This window comes from Phyllostomus hastatus, unplaced genomic scaffold (genome assembly GCF_019186645.2).
Source record: "Phyllostomus hastatus isolate PE091 unplaced genomic scaffold, TTU_PhHast_1.1 phas_scaffold_1066, whole genome shotgun sequence".
Lineage (NCBI taxonomy): Eukaryota > Metazoa > Chordata > Mammalia > Chiroptera > Phyllostomidae > Phyllostomus > Phyllostomus hastatus.
In genome coordinates this window covers 29,074,856-29,099,803 of record NW_025334004.1, presented here as the reverse complement: position 1 = coordinate 29,099,803, position 24,948 = coordinate 29,074,856, and the positions used below count along the sequence as shown (strand labels likewise).

Here is a 24,948-nt window from a genome sequence, read left to right as displayed (position 1 = left end):
ATTGATGTTTCTCTCTCTCTCTCTCTTTCTCCCTCCCTTCCCTCTCTAAAAATAAATAAATTTAAAAAACAAAACGTACTCTTACCCTGGCTGCTGTGGCTCAGTGGACTGAGCGCCGGCCTGTGAACTGAAAGGTTGCTGGTTCATTCCCAGTCCGGGCACATGCCTGGGTTGTGGGCCAGGTCCCCAGCCAGGGACGTGCGAGAGGCAACCAATCGTCGTTTCTCCCCCTCTCTGTTTCCCTCCCTGCCCCCCTCTGAAAAGAAATAAATAAAATCTTTAAAAAAATAAAATAAAAGTAAAGTCATCTAATAAAAAAAAGTGTACTTTTAAAAAGTGAACAATTTGCCTGCCTCTGGCTCTTCTCCAACCGGTGAGTTTGTGCAGCTTTCCTGGACTTCCCGGGCCGCCGAGCGGGATGCAGCGATGACTAGGCCTCCTCGGAGGAAGGCGACAGCGTTGCATATGGCTTTTTTGTTTGTTTGTTTTCCCTACTAGGAAATGTTACATTTTATTCTGGACAGTGTTTTTGTTTTTCTAAAGTAACCATTGCCAGGAACACAGGCTGTGGGTGCCGAGGGGTGGGGTGTGTGCGTGTGTGTGTGTGTGTGTGTGTGTGTGTGTGAGTGTGAGTCTGTCTCTTTCCTCTCTGGAGGCACTTGGGCAGCAGTAAAAACAAGCCTGAAGAGATCCCCGAGCACCTGGCCAGGGAGAGAAACCACGGCTTCGACTCTCCATCAGGGTCCCCAGCATGCAGTCCGTGCGCAATGAATGTGTGTGGGATACACGAAAGATCGGAAAAATCAGTAAAGAAAACAAGAGGGCAGGAGAGGCTGGGATCTGCTGCAGGGTGCAGTGGGAGAGGGAGACCACGCAGATCCAGTCACCCCGACAGCCTGCCCTCCGGACGCTGCTAAGACGGCGGGGAAAAGGGGCCCCTGATTCGTTTTCCTCAGTTGTGGCTGTCTACCCTCTGCAGGTGCGGGGCTGGCCCGGGCTGGACCCGCAGCAGCAGCAGCCGCCTCTGTCCTGTGGGCCACTGGGCCTCGTTCACTAACATTCACGCAGCTTGTCCCCCAGCCCCCACACCATGTGAGTCCAGTTCCGCTGGGAAGTTCCCCTGTTGGTGAGGCCTCCAAATGCCCACTCCGGCTGCTCCTCCCCAACCCGGGCTTTAGCTTATACCTCACTCCGCCATTGAAATGGTTTCCTCAGCAGATGCAACTGTTACACTTGGGCCCAAATAGTCAACTTTCTCGCTGCTCCTTCCCAAGCCTGTGTACCGTCCCCCAGGAGATCCGCTCTCTGCCCCATGCGGAGATGCTCCTGGCATGTCCCTCTTAGTGGTCACGGATTAGCCGACCCCTTGGGCTTCACTGAACTGTGTCGATCGCCTCCCCTGCTGACCCACTTCTGGCCCCGGCTGACTGTGAGTTCCCACAGGCTGGAGGTGAGGTGGCTTCTCGCCGCCTGAGCCCTCGGGCCCCCACCAGCCGCGTTGGGCCAGCAGCTCCAGGGCCCTGCGCTGCCTCCGGCCAGCCCCGGGGAGCCTCAGGAAGGGATGGCAGACTTGGAGCATGGGTGCCACCACGGCCTGCTTCCATGTCCGGGCAGGTGTAGGTGTCAACAACCTGCCGAGACGTTGCTTCTCCCCGAGCCTAGCGAGCGCCTTCGAGCCCGCCCCAGTCTGGCGCACCGGACCGCCCATCCACAACAATGGGCGTCTGTCCGCGAGCCCCATCACTTCGTGGCGCTCCAGACACGGCGTGCTCCGAAGTTCGCGTCAGCAGGGTAAGACCCGCTTCCCTGAGGGGAACTAGGCTGCATGAAGACGTTCCATGGAGCCTCATTTAGTTTGCTATTAGGTGTCGCGCCCAGTGCCGGGCAAGCTTCCTTGAAGCTGCTCACGGTGCACCTGGGCGGGCAGGACAGACACACGCACAGAGATGCACGAGGTTCATGGGCAGGCAGGCTGAGGACAGGAGGCAGAGCCCTGGGCGGGGTGAGCGGGGGCGGCGATGCCGTTCCCTAGGCTCAGGAGCCGGGGGACTCAGGGACGTGGTTTGCACGGTGGAGGCCACTGACAGGTGGACCTCATGGGTCCCACCGTTCTGGGTAGACCAGTGAGCCAGGGTGGGAGGAGGACCGCCCGTGGCACTAGAACTGGGCCACGTGGTGCTCCCAGCTGGGAGTGGGCCTGGACCACCACAGGGGGCGGTGTCGGAGGCCTAGGCTGCCCCATGTTTGTCCTGGGGGCACACAGGGCTTGCCGGAGGGAGAGAAGAGGGAGCAGGGCAGCCGGGGAGGTTCACAGGCCGTCAGGGTTCACTCCTGCGCTTCAGTCATTGAACGTGGGCCCTGGTGGAAGATGCTGTCGGAACTGCTTAGGTTGGGGTGATTTGGAAGCTTGCGAGTGGTCTCCACCCAGGAAAGCTGTGCAAAACTGGGGGCTTAGGGAAGTGCCGTGAGGAGCGATGGGGTTTGGGGCAAAATGGAATTAACGTAGATCCAAGAGGAACAGGGAAGCCGTGATGGTGAGACACACCTGTGTGGGAGAGAAGGCCCTGAGACTGCAACCCGACAACATGTCTGAGGACACCCCACTTTCACTGGAGGTGGGGGGGGCCCACCAGCCTTCGCTCCCTCATCCCCACTTGTTTCTCTCCCACTAAACACAGAACCCCCAATGAATCACCCCCATTCTCGCTCATTTCCTATCTCCTGGTTCCCAGACGTTTCCAGTAGGAGACCGAATCCGGAGCCAAACAGCAACTTTCCTGGTGTGCGTGACTCATAGGAAAAAGTGTCTCTTGAGCTATTTAAAGTGTAGGGGGGAGGGAGGGATGAAAACATTGGGGTTCAAAGCAAATTATATAGAAACTAAGCGAAGTACTTATCACTTTGGCACTGAACACTGCTTTCTCCAAATAACGAGACAGAGAAAGCGGGCTCCGTCGCTGACGCGGCGCACGGATGTTCCAGCAAAGACTTCAGTGCTGCAGCACAATGCAGACGCAACTTGGCTTAAACAGGTCGACAGGCCGACGACGTGCACGCGGAAGGCGTGTTTATCCACCGAGCCCACGGGAGCGGGAGAAACGGAGCCTCCTGACTCCCCCAACCAGGCCTCCTCCTGCTGGGAGGCCCCGCGGCTGGGGCTACGGGTGCGGGGTGCAGGGTCCTGGACCCGACCCTGAGGGTCATGCCACCAATGACTTCCTGTCTGGGGCAGATCTGCCGAGGGCCACCGGGGGACTGTCTTTGGCTGCAGGGTCCCTGCAGTCCAAGGGCAGCTTGGAGGACGTGAGCCTATGTCACGCAGTTTTAACAGAGGCTGAACACAGAAACCAGATGGATCCCATAAACTATCGCTTCCACACTCATCCTACCCTGGTCCCTGGCCTCGGGCTGCCACAGCAGGCGCCACTCACAGGCGAAGGGGGACACGGCGAGGGGGAGGAAAGCACCGCAAAGCACCACACACATTGAGCCCAGAGGCAGCCTCGGGGTCTTTCTGAGCACCGTGCCCAGGGAGCTGGGCTGAACAGCGAGGCCGGGACCAGGGAGTATACCAGCTGCTGGGCTGGGAATGGGCAGCGAAGTCCCGTGGGACTCCGTGGGTCTGCGTGCAAGTCAGGCTCCACCCCTCTCAGGCGTGGGACTTCGGATAAGAGAGTTCATCTCTACTGGAAAATGGGAATAATGGAGCCAGCCCCTGCGTCTCATGCGGATTAAACGAGATTCCAAGTAGCTGCTTGTCAGGATTACTGCATTCAGCAAGCATCCCAGCGCTCATTATTATTCGGCAATTGTTATTTTTCAGTTAAGTGTTGAGGCGTATGCCTTTTAGCATCGATACCTTTGCAGAGCAGAAGAAACTGCTTAATTCTGTGAAACCTGTGCATGTTCAAATATTTTTTCATTTGTCCAGAAAGTTCAGCATGTGTACGCCCTGTAGCGAGATGTCACTGAGAATGACTGGGTCGGATTTAGGTACGTTTGAGATAGGAAGTTTTCAAGGTCAGGGGAGCGTGATCATGCACCTGCACACCACACAGGTAGGAGGACTACCTTCTGCAGTGTGTCTTTTACTGGACACAGAACACGTTCTCAGAAGCGCAGGATGGTCTCGACATGCCAACACCTACACATCCTCCACGTTTTCAAGGACTCTAGTGGGCCAAAGGCATCCCATAATCTCAGGCTCCATAAAGAAAACCGCATTCTGTGCACTCTGAATGACGCCATGAAAAACAGCATCGCTGATGCTTTCTCCCCGATATTATGAGCAAAAAAAAACCGTGTCCGTACACGTCGCCAACCAACACAAGGTGACACGTTACCTGTGAAAGAACGTCAGCATGGCCTCGTACTCCGGGATGGCCCGAGTCCTGTGGTTCAGGTGCAGGTAGACCCACAGGAGCAGCGTTTTCAGAAGGTGAAGCTCACTAAGCGTAAACAGCCTGGGCAAAATAAGAGGTTGAGAGGACATTGTAGGAATAGAAAAAAAAAGACAAAGACAAAAACGAAAACAGAAGAACCCCACTCTGTGTGCAAGACAACGAAGAGTAAACAGGGAGTTTAGGAAGGAGGCAGCACCCCATCCCCCCCCCCCCCCCGAGTGTGCAGGTGGCTTCAGACAGAGCCCCACGCAGTGCCCTGCTTAGGGTCACGGGGCCGGTAAATGGCGAGCTGGGACTTGAACCGCGGCCACCTGGTGCTGGGGCCTGCTCTTTCATCCGCCCGCTGTGCTGCCCCCAAACAATGGCCATCGTGTAATCGTGTCACGAGCCAGTGTCCCCCATGTTTTATTGGTTTATTTATTTATTTGTCAGCCATGTTTTTATTTTGAAAATATTTTTAAAAAGATCTTATTTGCTTATTTTGGAAGAGAGGGGAGGGGAGGGAGAAAGAGAGGGAGAGAAACATCAATATATGCTTGCCTCTCATGTGCCCCCTACTGGGGACCTAGCCTGCAACCCAGGCATGTGCCCGGACGGGGACTCAAACCCACGACCCTTTGGTTCACAGGCTGGCACTCAATCCACCGAGCCACACCAGCCAGGGCTCTTCTTTTATTTAAATCCACACAACAATCCCACAAAGTTGGGAGAGTCCTGACTTTTACAGATGCGGAAGTTGAAATTGCCCATTTATTTAAAATTGTCGTAGTGTGTTCATCATGGTTTTTCACATTTTTATTTTGAAATGTTGCACTAAAGCAATCTGGATGACAGACTGGTGCCCGCCCCTAGATTTGCACCCGAGGCGAATGTGTCTCTTGTCACATTCTAGTCCCGGCCCTGACTGAGGACTGAAACACAAATAGCTTGTTCGAAGTCACGGATTCCAGGGTCAGACCGGGGCGTGGCTCGGTTCTGCCCCAAACTGCCTGTGGACCCTCCCGAGGGCGGTTCAGCGGCCCTGCAGCCTCAACTCTCCCGTCTGTGAGAGCACGGTGACGCGGCTGCCCAGAGGATAGAGGTACAGGCGACACGAAGGGACACATCGTATGAAGCCCACTGTTGCTGAAACGAGCTGCCACACCCCTTGCGGCTTCGTAATGCACATGTTCATTGTCTCACAGGCGGGAGGTCGGAGGGGCGAAGTGGGTCGTACAGAGCTTGGTGCCACTAGAGGCTCCCACTGAGGATCACGTCCTGGTCTGTTCCGGCTTTGAGAGGCCACCGCGCTCCTTGGCTTGCGGCCCCTCCCCCCATCTTCAAGCCCGCAGCAGGGCACCCTCCAACCGCTCCCTGGTTCCGACTCTGCCGCCTCCCTCTTCCACACTTAAGGAGCCTTGTGATGGCCTTGGGCCACGTGACAATCCAGGATCGCACCCCCTTCTGATATCATCCACGTAGGAACCTTAGTTTCACCTGCAAGCTGAATTCCCCTTTGCTCTGCAAACTAACATATTCACAGGTGCCAAGGGCTGGGATGGGGACATCTCTGGGGACTGTTACTGAGCCGTCCCCACACATGCTGATTGCTTAGCACGGTGCCCGGCTCATGGTAACGCGCTCGGCGAACGGCAGCTCTGAGTCACAGGGAGCAGGGCTGGGTCCTGGCTGCAGGGCCCACGCTGGGGCTGCGGCAGCCTGCGGCCCCCTCCGGAGACAAGTGCCGGAGAGACGCTGCTGCCTTCACACGCCAGCTCTGTAACGTAAGTAAGGACGATTCCCGGACAGCTGCCCGAACAGCCTCTGCAGGGGTTCTCCAGCCCGCTGGAATTTTCCGTCTCTGGCCATGGAGCTGGTCCCCTGGCTTCAAAATACATCACAGCCTCTTCACCCACCGCTTACGGTCAGGGTGGGTGGAGCCCCAGCCAGAGCGTGGCTCTAAAGGGCAGTGGAAATATCACCCACCCACCTCTCACGCTATTTCTGGACACAGGAGAATGGTCTCTTCTCTCTTATTTGTTTCTAAGCCACCTACAGATGCTTGAGCTTTGCCCCTGGCCAGACAGGACACATTTGTCACTGTCTGGGCCATGACGGCGAGGCAGCGGGGGGATGTCGTAGAGCCACCTGGTGTGATGTCCCCACGGAGAACTCTGCCAGGACTCTGCCACCACTGGGTGGCGAGCAACGTGACTCTGGGGCAGAACCCGTGCTCCAGATCCCCAGGCCCAGGGGGTTCTCTGAGACCTTACCAAAAGGGCAGCAGCCACATGGGGGGGGCGGGGTCACGAGAGCTCCATGAACTTTATTTTTCACCCTGGTTTTGTTTTTGAGATGGAGGGTAAATGTTGAAATAAAGCTCTCTCCCTGCCTTTAGGCTGAGTATCAGGACCCTAATGTAGCAGTTCTGCAGGAAATCACCACACAGGAGGACTTCCAAGCAGAGTTTCGTTAACCCTAATCAAGACAATTCACCCAGAGCCCCACCTTCCCTCCGGAAGGTGCCGCCCCGCCCACACCCCAGGCTGCTCCTGGGGCCTTTGCTAATGCTCCCCTCAGAGCAGTGAGGCTGGGGCTGGGGCTGGGGCTGGGGCTGGGGCTGGGGCTGGGGCGGGGTGTTCTTTTCTTGTTCTTTACAAGGAAAAAAAATGCTTTTAACAAGACACTGTTTGTCCTCTATTTTTTTTTTGAGAAAACTGTATATAAATAACAAAGGCCTCCTTTTGAATATAGACCTCAGAGAAAGCCAAGAACAAAAAAAATATGAGCCAGGATGCTCACAGCAGCCTGGATGGTTGCAGGGAAAAATACCGAAGCCAAACACCATAAAACAAAGGGCTGTTAGGAAGGGAATGAAAAAAAAATCCTGTCTGTTGATTCAGCGGAACCCTGGACCACGATTAATTAACAAGGCTAATTAGCTCTGTAAGTACCGCCGTGGAGAGAACACAGCACGTGATGTTAGCAGAGGACGTGAGTAGCAGAACGTCAAGGTCACGACGAGAGCATTTATTTGAAGTTCAAACCTTTGCGAAACAATACGACCCAGTATTTACGCACGCACGTGCGTGCAGTGAGGGTATAACCTCACGGACTGGGTCCGCACGGGTCCACAGCAGCGGAGGGAGGGAGGGAGGGAGGGGGGGTGGGGGGGAGGGCTGGAAGGTCAGTAGGCGACTCCGGCTTCCTTGGTAGTTCTCCATTTTCCAGCTTACAACACATGTCACCCTTTGTCCATTTGGGAGGTGGGTCCCTTTGGCTTTTGTAGTACCCTCCCACCTTTGTGAATTTCTTTTTCCAATAAAAAAAAATATGAACGTCAGTCTCCTTATTGATCCTGACCCTCAGTCAGGTGAAAGGGAGGCCGGAGTGCAGCTGCCCAGCGGGCTGACCGCGGCCACGGGTTTTGAGGCCGCTCAGACCTGGACTCCAGTCCCAGCTGCCATGCCGAAGGGCCTCGGGCCGGTCCTTCCTTTCCCATGGTCGTCGCCATCGCACGGGCAAAGCGTGTGTCACACGGCCCCTCTCTGGGCTGCTGTGGGAGCTAGACCCGATAGCCCTCTCAAGGGCCCTGCGTACCACAAGCGCTCAGTAACTGGAGGGTATTGTCACTAACCAGAGAAGCAGTAGCTTCAGGAACCGTTACCCTGGGGAGGGAGGCCGAGGCGGGCTCCAGACGCTAGTGGACCCGCTGTGGGACAGGCATCCCTGGAGGAGAAGGGCGGCTTCTCCTAGGGAATCCCTGAGCCCTGAAGACTCCTTGCATCATAGGCAGGAAGTCAGGGAGAGGTGGCCACCAGGAGGGACGTGGCCCCCCCCCCCCCCGCCCCCGGCTACAGGGCAGCCTTTCGTGGGCAGAGGCCAGATAGGTTCTCTACCCTCTTAGGTCAACAAGGACCTCTGCTTCCAGAAAATCAGGCCTTGCAATTGTTTTGGTCACGTTAGAGTGAGAACAGCATAACCCAGTGGTGACCTCTAGGGTGAACGTTAACCAGAAACCCGAGGGCCAGGAGGTCAGGGAAACCGTGTGTGTGACCCCAGGTCATTTACAAGTTGGGAAGCAACACCCAGAGGAAGATGAGGTCAAAGGGACTTCGGAAGGAGCAGGGGAGTGGCCCAGAAGCGGATGCGTCAGCGGAGAGATGGATGCTGTTCCAACAGGTGGTGGTGTCCTCTAGCCCAGACACCACGGCTGCAGCCGGGACCTGGGCTGCAGGGCGAGCCATCCCTGCCCCGGGGGAGGGTGGCCTCCCTGCCCAGCCAGTCCAAAGCCACCTGACTTCCCAGGCCGCCCCGGTCCCGGCTGAGTTGGTTGCTGGGAAGCCCTGGCCCCTGTAACAGATGAGATGACGGTGCGGTGAGCAGGGTGGGGGCCGGGACCTGGGAGCCAGGCAGGAGCCCAGCCCGGCCTGTGATCATTCCCCTTCTTTCATGGACAACAACTCTGCCCCCTGCCCTGGGCTGTGGGGATGGAAAGGGGCACCCCAAAATAGTCAACAAAAGTGAACGCTCCCAAAACTTTGTTCTAAATAATGTGCTATCCGTGGAGCCTGGGCCTGGGTAAATTTCTCACACTGTCCCCAGATGTGGCCCAAGCCCCCTCTTTCTGCACCCTCCCCCCCTCCAGCTTTAAAGCAGGTGGCCCCTGGACATCAACGGGGCGAGGAGAGTTTACTCTGGAAGATGTGAGTCAGGGAGCCGTTGGCCTGGCCACGCAGGCACTTGGCGGGCAATGTGCCCGATCCATGCAGCGCTGCCCCCTCCCTGTGCCAGGAGAGCCCGGACGGCCAGTGCAGACGGCTCCTGAGGGGGGGACCAGAGGAGCGACACCCAGTCCTCCCCCCGCCCCCCCCGCCCCGCATCAGTCATGCTCCCCACACTCGAGAGTCCAGACACCCGACACGTCATGTCCTTGATTTCTTTTCCTGCCGGGCACGTGTTTTCTGGTGCCTGGACCATCGCTCATGTCCTGGTTGTGGTCAGCCCTTTTTTTTCTCCCTTTTTTGGTTTAAGGCTACCAAGGCGGGGCAGCTGAATCTTTCCAAGGGCAGGGCAGTGTTCCCAAAAGTCCAAGGGGTGCTCTGTTTATCTTCTCCTCGCCCGTTGCATAAGCTCTGCTCCCCTAGGGGGCGGGAGAGTGCCCTCTCGGGGAAAGCCGAGGTGGGGGCGGTGGGGGTGGAGGGGGGCAGGGGGGACTGGCCCCAGGGAGTCTACCCGGTGGCCTGGGGCTGCTCCTGGGACCCCAGGTCCTGACATCTTCAGGGTTCCCTCAACGCCGGAACGCTGTTCTCCCAACCTCGTCCCTCTGCGCACTGCAAGCTCCCTGGTGAGTTCGAAGCATGGACTCAGTCCACCTCTAACGTCAGAAATCCGGGTGCTTCCTGCCGCGGGAGCACGAGCAAACCCTGACTTCCCGCTCTGCCACTCGTGTCTCTGGCAGAACTGAGTCCTCACTTTTGAAATCCACCCGAAGGGAATGCAAACTCGGTAACTTGCCAGCGGGTATCAAAACATCTTTTAACGAGCCCCGGCGTGGCATGGGCAGGCAAGGGCGGTGCGTGAACCTCGAGTCGAGCCGCGCCAGAGGGACAAGCCGTGCCGGAGAGAACAGCTCCGGGTCGGGGTGGGGGGGCATTACTCCGACGTCCAGCTTCCCGAAGCTGCTCGCTGCCTCGGGATGGTGTTTTACAACATCCTCGTTACTAGAACACGGACACAGGGGTGTTGAGGGGTGAGGAAGCGTGGTGGGTGGTGCGTCGTGCGTCGTGCGTCATGCATGGTGCGTCGTGCGTGGTGCACGCTACTTGCCCTCAGGGGGCTCACGAAGAGATGCGTGGGTGGGCGCACAGGGCCGAAATTGGACAGGGCTACAGGCGTACAGATAGTCTCTGTACTATTCCTGTAACTTTTATTTGTTTGAAATTATTTTCAAATAAAGTGTTTTAGGAATACCAATAAAAACAAACAGAAATTCCTTTTAACTGAGTGAGTTCCCTTCTAGGAATTTAATTTACGGCCACCACGGTGCTATTTATGTCGTAAAACCGTGGTAATGACCCGAGAGGCTAGGTCCTGGGGGAGGTTCCCATGAATTAGTTGGGGGGTGAGGAGCCAGTTTGGGGGGGGGCATTTCAGGTGGGAGGGGCACATTCAAGGAGCCGGGGGGAGCGGGTGTCGGGAAGGCCCCCCCCATGGCTGCTGAGTGGCCTGTGAGATGCCGAGGGGGCCCCAGATGCGGAGGGTCAGTGGCTCTTGGCCGGAGACAGGATCGGAAGGCGGTCAGGAGCAGATGCAAGACCCCGAGGTGAAGGTCCCTGCGGGGTCCAGCTGAGACCCTGGAGGCTTGGCCTCCGGCTGCGGGTACCTGGGAGCGAGGCCCATGGTGACGGGCTGGGTCTGAAGCAGGACTCACGGCTCGTGGGGCGGGAGGGGCAGTGGTGTCCGGAAGGGGCGGCGGCTGGGGGCCGGGGCACCGGGAGTTGGGTTTTAGCCTAAATTGTCAGAGAGGCCGTGCAGGTAGCTCTCTGGGTCCAGAGCTGCTCAGGAGAGGAGCCAGGTCTGAGGAGAGAAACTGATTTAGGGGGTGAGCTTTTATTTTCCTGTTTCTGCTTCTCCCTGTTTTCCAAATTGCCCACAATGAATATATGTTAACATTGGCAGGATTAAAAAAAATTCCTTAGGCAATTGGCATGATGAGTTACCAGGTGGGTAGCAAGATAGTGGGCACCCAGAGGGTGCTTACCTTGGTGAACAGCATGAAGGGGATGCCCTCCCCTCCCCATGCACAGTACCCCACATTCAGCACCCCCACTGGCTGGCCAGGAGGGCGAGAAGTTTGGGGCGCAGGGGGTGTGGCCCACGGACTAGGTCCGGCAGGGGTGTGGGTGCTGCCACTGCTGCAGCATCTCCCTTCCCAACTCCAGTCCCGCCTGGCCAGGCACATCTGCAGGCACGCATTACACATACATGCACACATGTGCACACACATGTGTGCACACACCCCGGAACCAGCTCTGACCTGGGAGACATCAGCACTTTCTGGAGCAGGTTCTTGGGGATTTTCCGGAGGTGGATCTGCCTCCCCATCTGGGGGACCAAGTTCATTTCCAGCCACTTCTCACAGGCCGCGATGAGCGGCTCTTCCTTGTACTGAGAAGGCAAGGAAAGCCAGTAGGTAAAGGAATCCCTGAACTCTCAGCGCCCTCTGCTGGACAGTGATGAGGCTGCACGTGCGCTCCCGGGAGTGTCAGGTCCCAGACATGCTCAGACTTTCTCTTCAAAGTAGGTCAACTGTGAGGTCGGTTCACGATTATCCCTATTTTACTGATGGAGAGAGAAATGGAGGCTCCAAGATTCCTGCTCTTGCCCGTGGTCACCTGCGTAAGCGCAGAGTCGGGTGGAAACCCCGGCGGTCTGACCCCAGGGCTCACCACTGAACTCTCTGGACCGGTCAGTGGCGACGGCCGCCGGGGCCCACCCCAGGTGGAGTGCTAAGTGCATACCCAGAAAGGAACGCCCGGAGAAAGTGGCAGAGGCCTCGGGGACCAGGGCCCTGGGCAGGGCTGAGTGTGTGTTGCATGCGTTGGGGACTCTGGTCCTTCCCCCGCCGAAGAGCACCTGGACGATGCTGACAGACGTGCAGAGGCGCCCCCCACCGCGGGGCTGGCTGGTTAGGGAGGGAGCAAAGGAAAGGACCACGAGTTATCTTTGACAAAGTGGGCGTTCTCGACATTCCCAGAGGCAGGGCACCGCACAGGCTGATTGCGCGTGAGCCGGACATTCTGGCCGAACACGCCCGTGTCGGCGGAAGTGGCCTCACGGTGGGAGGCTGGCATCGGAGGCCCGGAGTTCAGGCCTCTGGCGCGGCCGCTGAGACACTGTGTCACCCTGGCCATATTGCCCCCCTCCTGGGCTCTCTGCCTCCTGAGAGGGTCAGGCCACACCCTGTGCTCCCAGTGCCGACTGGGCCCAGGGGGACAAACCTCGCCCACCTCCAACAAGAGTATCCTGGAAGGCCATTTGCTGTTTTGGTGAGAAAAGGCTATCACCCCCAACCCCCCCACCAAGATCAAAACTATTTTCTACCCTTGCGGTGTTCCAATGTCCTTTTCTAAATGAAATGGCTTTTCTAAATTGTTCGCTTGGCGGAAGAAAACATCGGTACCCCTAGTTGGTGACTTCGGATAGGTATGTGTCAGAGCGGGGCCTGGTGGGTGACCCAGACTCTGGGCGCCCTTGCCGTGCCCTAGGTGCCACCTGCCCGGTCCGGGCTCTTCTCACCTTGCAGCCGGCCAGGTAGAAGTTAGTGATGTTGCTTGGGCTGAGTCCATCGACCATCATGGCCACGCACCTGCAGAGACAGAACCGCTGTTCCCCAGGCTCCCAGGCTGCTCTCAGACCCACCGCTGCCCGCCACCTCCCCGAGGGTCTCATTCAACCCCAGGACCGTGGCACAGCCCTTCCCCGAGGAAGGGGCCTCGTTGGAGAGATGTGGACGTCTGGCCAGAGGACCCCCAGGTGGGCCAGCAGGATCTGAAGGCCCAGGGGAAAGGCTGGGTCCCAAATGGGCAGCTGGATGGACGGGCGATTTTGACTCTGATCTTTGACTTTTTCTCTCTCCTGGAATATCTGCCATGACCACGTGTAGCATTTGTAAAAATCATACTATTTACCCGGCAAAAACAAGGCCCGATCGGAAATGAGTGGGAGGCATGAGTCCTAACAGTGATGGAAAAAGTCAACTTGTCTTCGAACGACCGGTTTTTGGGCGTGGGACTACATGGAGAGAGGCTTTTTCCGCCAAAGAGGAGCGCAAGTGACATGGACAAGCATGGCCTGGGTGCTCCTGGGAAGTCACTCTGCACACCTGAAAACTACCTCCCAGGTTGGAAATCCCCTGCTTGCGTTTCATTCCCGTGAGGCAAGAATCATTCATTAAAAGGAGCGCGTCCCTGGGGACACGGCCCAGCTGTGAGCTGATAGTGTCTGACTTGACTCCTTTGCGGACTCAGAGCTGTTCTCTGTGCAAAGAAAGCCCAGGCACCCCGGCCCACGGAAGAGGAATGCTCCGTGAAGTCGGTCAGCAGGACCCCCTCCCGTCTGTCCCAGGGCCGGCCCTGCACGTGCTTCCCGCATCCCCTTACTTTTGAAACAGGCTGCCGAACTGCAGAATGTGAGCGGAGGCCAGCACCCCCAGCACGTCCTCCAAGTTCATGTCCACCTGGCTCAGGTAGAGGTGCTTCAGTGCCGTGGCGAAGCCTGGGGAGGCAGCATCCGAGAGAGGGCCGTCAGCGTGGGGCTGGGCGCCATGTGTGTCTCACTCACGGGCACCCTCCCTGCCGGATGCTCCGGTGTCCACTTGCTGGGCGGCCAGAGAGGCGCTGACCAGGGCGCAGGCGCCACCCGGGCTCCCAGCCTCCCCAGAGGGCCTGAGGGTGAAGCGGAAGAAAACAGCCCCCTCGGGAAGGTTGCTCCTGTGAGCCTCTCCCCAGAGTCTGTGCCTGGGAGGGGGGGTCTTCCCCTGAGCAGGGGGCCGCGGCCTCGCAGGGAGACGACTGGCCGAACAGGTGCAGGGTGCCGTGTGCCTGCGGGGGCGGCCGGAGTCTGCGCCGGGAGTGACGTGTAACTCACAGCGGACCTTCCTCGGAGTCTGGGGTCTTCAGCAAGTTCACAGGCTCCGGGAGGCGCCCGGCTGATTTGGTATTGGGTGGGCCAAAAAGTCTCATGTTTTTTTCCAGGCGATGGCTCTATGTGCCCTGAGGTGTCTTTCACTCCGTGCGAAACGATGTTGTGAGACTGCACTGTCGCAGCTGTCGTGTCGGCGTGCATTTAAAAACATCAGAACTGGCGAATTTTTGTGCGGCCACTTCAATATTGAAGATGGAAGAAAATGCACAACATTTCTGGAGTATTACGCTTTATTATTTCAAGAAAGGTAAAGACACAACTGGAACACGAAAGAAGATTTGTGCAGTGCGTGGAGAAGCTGCCGTGACTGACCGAACATGTCAAAAGTGGTTTGCGAAGTTTCTTGGCGCTGTTGACTTTTTGGCCAAGCAATTCTCTGCTGTGGGGCTGGCTTATGCTTTGGAAGATGTTTAGCAGCACCCCTGGCCTGTACCCACTAGAAGCCAACAGCAGGAGACAGCCGACACACTCAAAGTATCCAAAGGAACAAAGTTACTGGTGAGAGTGGAAAACCTGTCTTTTATTTTACAGAAAAACCTCATGGACTTTTTGGCCGACCCCGTGGTCTAGGCACCGGGCTCCTGTGACGAGGGGCAGAGGGACGCGGTGTGGACCGGTGCACTCTGAGGACACCTGGCCCGACCAGGGCTCGGGGGACGATCTCCTGATCTATGACAGCACGTGACACGTCACGTTAACAAGGAGTCTGTTTCTAGTGGTCAGGGTGGGATGGGAAGGGGGTGAGCCAAAGGGAGCCCCTGGGGAGGGGACCTGGCGGCTCAGAGGTGGGTCCGGGAGCTCCCCTGGACCATGTGGCCCCGAAGGGCACGTACAACTCCCCTGGGCCCGCTGAGGAGCCTGCTCCTCGCTCCCTCCTCTGCGTCCCTCATGCCTCTGTGCCGAGGCCGCGCCCGTCTCTCTGGCAGCATCTGACCTTCTCGCATTTCCCCAGGTTGCCCCAGCCTTCCTCCCCGCCCCCGGCACTGCCCCGCTGTCTGCAAGAGGGGAGCACCGGGCACGGCGCTTGTTTGCTGTGTTGTGGTGTTGTGTTGTGCGTTTGCCTTAGAAGCCTGGGAGGGCTGCGTCCTCCGGAACGGGAGACCGGGGCACATTACCGATTTTGGTGACCTGGGGGTCGTTGATCTTCAGGGAGATGGCCATCTTCTTGACGAGGGCTGTGTTTCTGCTCTTCCTAGATGGCAGCACTGGTGAAGGAAAAGGGGCGAGGGCGCACCGGCGTGACCGTCCAGACCCCGTCTTAAGCACCCCCCACCCTTTGCACGACCCCTGCCGCCTGGGCAGGTCACTCGCTACATTTCGTTTGCTTTTGTTTGCTTGTTGGCTGAGTGGGTGCAGGTGTGAAATGCGTGCTTATTTGGGAATAGTTGAAGAGTCACGAGAAGTTGCAAAACTAGGGCAGAGCTCCTGTGCTCCAGTTTCTCCCGGGAGCTGCCCGTACGGGTGTCAGAACTGGGGAAAAATGCTCACACTGCACTCGAAGTGTTTATCCCTAGCCCCTCCCCCACCCCCTCCCCTTTGCTCCGCTTTCTCCCCCCAGGCCGCTAGCAGTCTGAGGGGGAGGGCGGGGCCTCAGGGCCCTGGGCGCCGCCAGCCCCTGGCTCACACCTGCTGAAGGACAGCTGAGGTGTCCACCCAGTGGCTCTTGAAACTTTGTCCCACCAGGTCTCCAAACAGACAACCCCATCACTGACGGCTTCCAGGAGGGAGGGAAGGGACCGTGTGATTCAGTGCCAGCCTACCCCATGCACTCGGGGTCATTCTAAAACTCGAGTGACCAAGTGACTGCATACACTGCTCTCAGGTCCCCAGGGCGGGCCCACGCCATTGGTGCAGAGCCCAGGCCCCTGCACTAAGGCCCTCCCACCGGCCTCCTGCTCCCCGGGCCCCGAACCTGCCCCCTAGAGGTTAGCTCCCCAGGACAGACCTGGGGCTCCCTCCCCGGCCACCCGACCCTTATGTTAGGCAGCACCCCACCCACGTTCCCCCAGATGGACTTCCTTTGCCCTCTGGACTGGCCACCTGCTGTCCCACCACCTGCTCTTGAACCACCTGCTGGCTGACTCTGTGAGGCAGGCACAGTGGGTGGTCTCCTCGCCACGCCGTCCCTCAGACCCGGCACAGCCTCGCATGCCGGCGCTCAGCCAACGCCAGCTGGGCGCACGGAACGAATGGCTTCCGCCAGCAGCACCCCCGGCCCAGGGAGCTCAAGGCTGTAGGTCATGAGAAACAGCACGAGCCAGGAGCCGAAAAGCGTGCCACCTGCTGCAACGACCAGGACCGTGGAAGAAAGGAAAAGGAAACACAGAGCCATTGTCCTCAGGCAGCAAGGCCGCCCCGCCTTCCCTCGCCACGTTCGTGCCGCGCTCTAGCTCAGCCAACTCTTGCTGAGCGCCTACTAAGTGCTGGGCCTGGCTCCCGGCTCCGGGGCCCTCTCCTCTCCTGGGTTTCCGCAGCCGCCCCCGACCCTCAGGCTCCGTCTCTCAGTCACTCCCCTCCGGGCCGGGAAATGAGGTGATACACTGAGTATCTGACACATAGTAGGCCCTCAGGGCCTCAGGTGGTTAGTATCTCAGCCTTGTGCTAGTATTTATCACGCTTCGCCATCACCGTGGGTGGCCAAGTTCCTAGCGCAGTGCCTGGCGTGAGTTCGGCACTCGGCAGCGGTGAAAGGAGGAAGGTGCATTACAGCTGGGCCAGGTTCCAGACGTCCCCGCCGCTCAACCCAGGCCAGCAACACACACAAGGTCCGCAGGACCCAGGAGCAAAAACCGCGAGATTCGCACGCAACCATCACGGTGAGATACGTTCCGATCTCAAAAGCAGGCAAAGGCTCCCCCGCGGGTTGGCTCAGCTGGTTGCCGCGTCATCCCATACGCCTAAAGGTCACCGGGTCAATTCCCAGTCAGGGCACGGGCCAAGGCTGCGGGTTCGTTTCCCCGTTGGGGTGTGTGAGAGGCAACCGATCCATGTTTCTCATGCCAATGTTTCTCTCCTGTCTCCCCCTCCCTTCCCCTCTCTCTAAAACCCTTGGGTGAGGATTTTAAAAACAATACTAATAAAATAAAGGCACATGAAGACTGTGATGGTCCCCGCTGAGAGCCATGGAGATTTGAATCCTGGGCGTGGTGCCGTGGCTGGTGCCGTGGCTGGTGCCGTGGCCAGGTGCGGGGGTGGGGGGGAGGTGCAGGGAGGGGAGCCCTGGAAAGTCGTGACAGTTCTGGCACTGGGCCCCGTCTCTGCGGCCGCCCCAGCGTCCTCAGTCAGGTCCAGCCTGGAGCAGGGGTCTGGTTAGGGAGACTGCCTTCGTGGGACCAGGTTTCATCTTTTAAGTGAGGTCGCCCGGACACGTTCAAGATCCCACTGTTAGTGCCTCCGTGTTTCCTTCCCAAACTGCCTGCTTTCCAATGTGCTCGCTGTCTGGGTCTCCGTGACCGTTCATGGGCTGCCTCGCAGGAGCTCTGACCTGGGCCCTGGGGACGCGGAGGGAAGGGCTCCATCCCGCTCCTGAAGACTCTGGGACAAAGGCTTAGAAGGGCGAAGAGGCCCCCGAGTGAGCGCAAGTGTGGGGACTGGCGCAGCCCAAGCAGCTCCCAGGGGGCAGGGGAGGGCTGAGTCTCAAGTCTGTGGCCTGGGGGGTTCCAGCAGGCAGCTGGGGCTCCTGTCCAGGCTCCAGGCAGGCCCGTGACAGGGGGCTCCAGCAGCCTGTCCGGCTCCCGACTAACAGGACTCCGCTGTCACGCCCTGGAAACGTGATCCCTATCTGGCTGGCGCACTGGCTGGCGCTAGCGGCCCTGCCTTTTTTTTTCTGCGGCACCTTTTTTGCTTACGCATCGTCCTGCAGTGACGCCACCTCCATTGCCCAGAGACCTGGGCAAGGCTCCCAGAAGGGGAGGCTGGGGATTATTAGGATTAATGGAGGAGAAAACGACAGACAGAAGTGACCTAAATAGTTTTTGGAACGAGGCGGAGTTAAGAAAAGAGAAGGGAGAGCAAAGGCAAAGTAAAACCCGTGTACACGTGCAAACCTCTGGCCTTAACACTTGGGGCCGAGCAAACCCCAGGCGTCAGAACGGTGCCCCCCTTCCAGAAAGCCCCTCAGAGCACCCTCCTCGGGGGAGAAGCTGGAGACCCTGCCCTCGCTGGCCCGGCAGGACTGGCTTTTCGGAGAACAACAGCAGACGTTACTGAGTGCTCACCACGGACCTGGCATTGTCCTAGACCTTCACAGTGCTAACCCCTTCTCGTCTTTCCTGCACCACAGCAGGAACCCCCACTCTACAGATGGGGACACCGAGGTTAGATCCGTGATGAGGCCACACCACGGGCCGGGCTCTGACTGCCGCCAGGGCGACCACGGCCCCAGAGCAGCCGGACAACCCAGGGCCAGGCCAGAGTCCCTCCCTCCAGGCGGCGCGGCCAGATCGCACCTGGCAGGAGCTGCTCCGTTTCCCTCACGGAGCTCCCTTTCAGGGCCGCGACGTAGAGCTTGCTCAAGGTCTCAGACTGGAACAGCTGCGGCGGGTGCAGCTCCCATTTGAAGCCCAGGCATTCGAGCGTCACAACTGCGGAGAGAGCACAGCGCTGAGCAAACCATTCGTCACGCAGCAACCCGGAGAGGCCGCCAGTCCCGCCACGCGCTCCTCCGCCCAACCACGGCGCCCAGCAGACGAGGGGGCGGTGCCTTCGCTTTCAGGCACCAAGTGGCGAAGTCGACAGTCAGGACCCCGGGGAGCTTACTGCCTCCCCGGGGGGATAGGACAGGCAGGCTCACGAGGTGGCACAGGAAGTAATAACCATCCAAGAGGGCAGCCCACCAACAGCTGCAGGACTTCAGAGGGTCACGGGCTGACCTCCAACGTGGGGAACTGGAAAAGGCTTCATGGGACATGGATGTTGGCTGGGACACTTTGGGGGGCCTCACCGTGCCCTCCCCCCATTACAGTTTCTCTGCCTGGGCTCTGCTCATGTTTGGGGCCAGCCAACTCTCTGTGGTGGGGCTGTCCTGGGCACTGAAGGATGCTTAGCAGCACCCCCAGACTCTACCCACCGGGTGCCACTGGGGTGACAACCAAAATGTCCCCAGATATTACCTCCTGTCCCTGGGTGACAAAAATTGGCTCCCAGTGTCCTGTGGAAAACTACGGAGAGTAAGCTGTTGGTGGCTAATTATGACTCACCTGAAAGGCAACAGCCAAGGGCATGCAGTACAGTAAAAGCCCCGTCACCAGGGGGCAGAGCTCACATGGCCTCACTTTCCTCAAAGGAACAGGGGCCCTCAGAAAGGCAGGTCACAGACTGTAAGGGGGGAGTCTCCCCTGTGGGCAGTGCAGACGATTAAAGGGGTAGAGACTTTGACAGGGCAGGTGGAGGGTGCAAGGACGCCAGGCCAGGTGAGGCATAAGAAGCTGTAGGTAAGAGGGCTCAGCAGGACGGACCTGTTAGCACAGAGATGCAGACAGCGGGTGGTGCTCAGATGGAACCCCCAAAACCCTAAATCTCAACACCGGACAGGACCGGAGAGCTGCTAGCCCCACACCGACTTATTTCTTGGCCTCGCCGTGGTTTTGACTGCATGACCCTGGGTACCTGTTTCATCTTCGGTTGGCGTTATACCTGTCATTCACCAGGTCTGTGAGCGTGTTTGGTGCTGGGGTTTAGAACCTGGGTTTGTGCCTCAAGCCTTGGATCGCTGCAGGGGAAGGTCCCGCTTTGCCGGGTGAAAAGAATCCCACCCTGTAGGTGTGCTTTAGGCAGGAGCAGAGTTGCAGATAAAGGGTGCCCCTTCCCTGGACGTCCACGTCCCCTTTCAGGACGACAAGTGTGTGGCCGTTATCACAGACACGGTCTCAGACTACTTCTCGGGTCCCGGTCAACCAGAGTCCCCAAGCGGGTCAGACTCAGCCCCTCCCGGGAGGGAGGCGGGCTCTGGCCCCGGCAGCCACACCCTGGGACCGGGCTTATCCGAAAGAGCTCCTTAAGGAGCTGACCTGTCCAGGTTTCCTGCGAGGCTCAACGGGCCTTTTCCCCGCTGGACCGACCTAGTCCGGTTCTTGGTTTTAACTCAGGAAAGTCCTCCTGGACAAGTGCAGAAGCGACGTCCCAGTCACGACTGGCCAGAGCGGGAAAGGACAGAAAACAGAAGCCCCTCGCTCGCCAGGACCCTGTCCGGCCTTCCGACTCAACGCCTAGTTGTTCCCATCGGCACACCCGTCTTTCCGGTGACCGCAGGCACGGGAAACCGTGTTTGTCCAGCTCGGCTTCACACGTCACACGTTTGACACATGTGTACGGGCCCCTGGGACATGCTGCACTCTGGGCAGGGGGCAGGAACCGCAACTTACGGACGAGTGACATGACCTCTGGCCTTGTTTCCTTCCACGGGGACCGCAAAGTGCCCCGAGGGCCGCACCGTCCTGACCGAGTCCCCTGGTGACGAGGACTCACCTGTGTCCCTGCTGGGGATGGCCTTGTCCTTGTCCTTCAAATTCTTAGAGAGCTTGTTCTGAGCTTTCGGTGTGCATAACCTCAGGGAAAAACACGAACAAAAGGTGCTGGCGTTACCGCTGGTGTTTTCCTCCAGCCGCCCCCTGGGTCGCTGCAGCGGCCACTCGGTCGTCTGTCCGTGTCGTGCCCTTCGGGGGACTTTCCTCGGGTCGCCCGTTGTCGCTGGTCAGGTCAACTGCAAACCCTGTCTGCCTGGGACCCGAGGTCCCCTGCTTCGTGTGCGGGCGGGCCTTAGTGGGAGGTATGTGACGCTCCGCGGGGCTGCCCAAGGAACCCCTGTTTTGAGGAGTGTCTGACTCAGACAATGCCTGGCACACAGTAGGTGCTCCATAAGTATCTGCCAGAGTAAGGCAGAGAAGGCTCTGGGCATTCCTTGACGTCAACTCACAAACACTTCTGCTGAGGGGCAGCGTGCTCCCCTCTATCTCCAGGTGTCCAAAACCTGACCGTGGCCTCTACCCTGAACCCGCGCCTGCCCCTCCGTGGCAGTTGCCTGTCTCAGGAACCACCTGCAGCCCCCTCCTGTTTCCCAGACCAACCTGCCGAGGGGCCCGTGGCCACGTCGGAGCACTGGCCTGGATTTGATAGTACCTTTTGAATTCACCTGCCTCCCTGATTGTCATGGCCTTTGTCCAAGCCCTGATCCCCTCCCCACTCATCCCTGTAGGCCTCCGGCCCCCAGCGTGCTCCCCTGTGATGTACCCCTCACCCTGCATCTCCCGGGCCCGTCTGGAAGACCCCTCTGGTCTTGGCTGTCTCCCCCTCCCCCACAGCGCTCTTCAGCCTGGCTAAGGAGCTCCTGCTGTCCCTGCGCCTCCGCCCTTGTTGCTTTGTCTGGAGAGGTGGGGCTCGTGGCCCTCCCCTGCTGCCCATCTGGCACAACCCCCCCCCCCCCCCATCCTCCTTCCGCAGCGTCCTGGGGTGGCCTTCTTACTCATGCACCCCCCTACCCGGGCTCTGCCTCCCACACAGACAGAGTCAGCGTTTATTCACTGCTGTCACCCCCGCGCAGCCCTCGTGCGAGCGCTCGGTGAGGGCCCGGGCGGTGACTGAGTGATTTGCAAACATAAGATGATTTTCCATAAGCACTACATCCAGCCTGCTGAGCAAGGACATGAAACAAAGTCTGAGTCACACAATCACAGCTCGAAGACAGTCATCCCAGGGAAGCCGACCAGCCAAGTGACACTCGGTGACCACATCTCGTCAGCGTCACCTTCGCCGTGCTGTTCTCAGCGACCGCAGGAGCCTCAAGGGCCAGGTGCGCGGTGGGGGGGCGTGGGGGCGGGCACCTGCGTCCGGAGTGAGCTCGGCCACCGGCTGCCCTTTCCCAGGGGAGCGGCGGCTCCCGGTGACTCAGCCTCCGGAAGGCGGTGAGAGCCGGCCCTGTTTACCCAGCAGCGGCGGTGGACCCGGCCCCCGAGCCAGCATGACCCCCCTCACCGGCGCGGGTCGCACGTCTGGGAAGAGCTGGCCGAGGTCAGGAGTTCAGACGGTGATCTCGAAATGGAGCAATGGGCTTTGGAAGAAACGATGGGGAGATGCCCATGAGCTCAGCGGCCCTCGCAGACATCGGTGTCATCGGTGGAGCTGGGAGGTTCCAGACAACAGAAGCAGTAACACTGGCCGGTGTCACGGCTGCCCGCCCAGGTATACCAGGTCTGAGGGCAGGGGTCATTTTAGGGGCAAGGGGACAGTTCATGGACTAGATGGCACCTGTGACAGGTCCTGCCCGCCGCCTGAGACTCAGTGGCCCGGGGTGAAGCGGCGCCTGGGCATCCTGGAACGTGCTGTCGGGCTGGGGCTCGCTCCGCCCAGCCACGACCCGCGGCGGTGGGAAGCGAGGCGGGAAATGGGAAACTCTATGTGTTGTTGCATCCAGACTGCCCTCAGCAACCATCCCCGGGGGCTTCTGGCTTGGTACCTGCGAGGCTGCACTTTGACCTCCTGACCCTGGACTTGGAGTTGGGCCGTGTGAGTTTGCTTTGGCCAGTGGGAAGTGAGGGGTGTGCCATGGCAGCCGGTCTTGCCCTACTGCCCTCTGCCATTGCCATTGCCAGGACAAGTTCATGTCCAGGCTAGTTCATGTCAGGACAAGTTCACGAACGGCCCGCTGCGCTGAGCCTGGGTCAGCTGACCACCAGACACGAGGGACCGGCCTGCTCAGGGTGCCCTCGACAGCCAGCCTCCAGTGTCACCGAGCAGAGAGGCAGGTGTGTCGTGCGGCAGCCAAGGTGCTTTGAACTGGGCACGGTGCTGAGAGGCAAAGTGAAATCTGGGGCTGTTGGCTGGCACCCCAGGAAGACGCCACCAGGGCCAGTAACTAAACCCACCCCCCGCTCAGGCCAGAAAGGTAGCAGCTCTGTGTACTGAGCATCTGCTCCTTCCTGGGAACAGCACTGGGCATTTTCAGCGCACTGTCTCATTTCATCGTCCAGATAACTCTTCAAGAGAGATGCCGTTAACACCACTTCACAGATGACAGAACTGAGGCTCAGAGAGGTTAAGCCACTGGCTAGAGGTCACAGAGCTGGTTCATGGAGGGGAAGGAATTCTAACGCTGTCCGACAGACTGCTTTTACGAGTCCTAAAGCCCAGCACAGTGGCCGTCGTCCTCAGGTGGCTGGGCCGCATCTCTCAGGCCGCCCCCCCCACCGCACCGCCAGCTCAGCTCCGGGATCCCACAGACCGTGTCCTGGAGAACTCCGCTCCTGCTTCCCCGCCAGCCTCGCCGGCTTGCCTACACTCCCAGGCCCAGCCCACGCCTGCTCTCCAGCCCGGCCCCGGCCCGAAGGAGTGCAATGAGCTTTGGCAGAACCCTAAGGCATTTTCAAGGCTCTAATCAAACAGAACACAAGATAAATTCAAGGTAGTTGAAGGCTAGCAACAGTCAGTGCAAAACCAGCAACTCTCAATAGGACTTGGTTTTTGTAAGGTGGGGTCAGCAGAGAATTAAAAAAAAAAAGCAGGCGGATGTTGATTTGTTCAAACGTGTGTACGAGCGTCACCTGCGGGGCGGGGGGCACCGCAGCAGGACTGGCCAGCAGGTGCAGGAAGGGAGGATTCAGTCCTTGCTCAGCCGACACGGGCAAGCAGCTCTCTGTGATGGCGCTGCCCGAGGCGCCGGCCAGGCGCAGGCAGGTCTGGCCGTGTGCTCGGACGGCAGGCGCTGCCAGCCCGGGAGGGCAGTGGGCCGAGGCAGGTCTAAAGCACCAGAGAAGCAAAGTGTCCCTTCTGCAATGGGGTCCAGCTCTGTGTCCCCAGGAGGGGCGACAAAGAACTCACAGCACGAAGAAGCGGTGCTCTCTAACCCTACTGCTCAGAATCCCCTGGGAGTGGACGGGGCAGGGGAAGCTTCCCACGGGAAGCCCATCATGGACTGGGCAGAGATGCAGACTCGTGAGAGGGTTCAGGCTCAGGGTCAGGACGAGCTAAGTCTTGTTCGTCAACAAATGAGTCGCTAAACTTAGAACGATCCTGTTAGGGTCCCAGGTTCCCAATGCAAAGGAAAGGCTAGGAAAACAGTGGTCAGTCTCTCTGCACGTCCATCGCCACTGCAGGCATTCCCAGAGGAAGTGTCACGCGGACCCTGTCCCTCCCTACCAATGCGCCTCGTGACAGCCCGTACGCCCAACCATGGGCACTGCCCAGAAGTGGGGTTCGTCGCACCGGGGCACCCCCTCTGTGGGCCTTCGATCTCCCTACCTGCCCGGGTCCTTCAGGGTCTCGTCAGGTTCCGTGCCCGTGGAGCTGCTCATCGGGGAGATGGTCCCCGGAGAAGGGCCCCCCGGAGACAGCCCACCGGTCTGTGAGCCAACTGTCTGGCGTTCCAGCAGAGCACTGTGCTTTTTGGGAAACACAGAGAGAAAATCCTTTCTTAACCTCACATAAACGCCAGACCTTCCAAGTAGTCGCGTAGAAAGAGAACCAAGACAAGTTTTAAATGCTGGTTAGTGTTCAGCCATGGCCAGCGTTTCTCCCGAGCCACCTTCTCCAGGCCAATGCATTCAGCACACAGCCAAGTGCAAACTACAAAGCCATTCGGAAGTTGGGTCAAGGCCGGGAGGTGCCCAAGGCAGCCTGTCTCAGGGGGGTGGCGGGGGGGGGCGGGTAGAGGTCATATCTCTGCCCGTAACCCTGAAGAGCCCACCAGCAGGAACACGGTTAGGCTTCCAGAAACTGCTCTCTACGTCCTCACCCTAAAGGGTGACTCGGAGATACCAAACTGGGGAGAGCCTGTGTGGCAACTGGTTTTGTTTTTGATTTGTGGTACAACACACAAAGTATCCAATTCACCCTTTTGTGCATTCTACAGTGTGGACTGAGTGGCATG

At 58.8% G+C, this 24,948-nt stretch overlaps 1 protein-coding gene across 1 annotated transcript in view; it reads right to left on the bottom strand.

The window, feature by feature from the left end:
* The window catches only part of BTBD16 (BTB domain containing 16), a 35,836-nt gene extending 11,463 nt beyond the window's left edge, over positions 1 to 24,373 (bottom strand). The window contains exons 1-8 of the mRNA XM_045854526.1: positions 24,321 to 24,373; positions 20,556 to 20,635; positions 18,539 to 18,673; positions 15,206 to 15,295; positions 13,547 to 13,661; positions 12,684 to 12,753; positions 11,422 to 11,552; positions 4,344 to 4,463 (exon numbers count right to left, since the gene is read on the bottom strand). Of these exons, the coding sequence (XP_045710482.1) occupies positions 4,344 to 4,463; positions 11,422 to 11,552; positions 12,684 to 12,753; positions 13,547 to 13,661; positions 15,206 to 15,295; positions 18,539 to 18,673; positions 20,556 to 20,635; positions 24,321 to 24,373 (794 nt within the window). The remainder of the gene's footprint in view (positions 1 to 4,343; positions 4,464 to 11,421; positions 11,553 to 12,683; positions 12,754 to 13,546; positions 13,662 to 15,205; positions 15,296 to 18,538; positions 18,674 to 20,555; positions 20,636 to 24,320) is intronic.
* Positions 24,374 to 24,948: the final 575 nt, after the last annotated feature.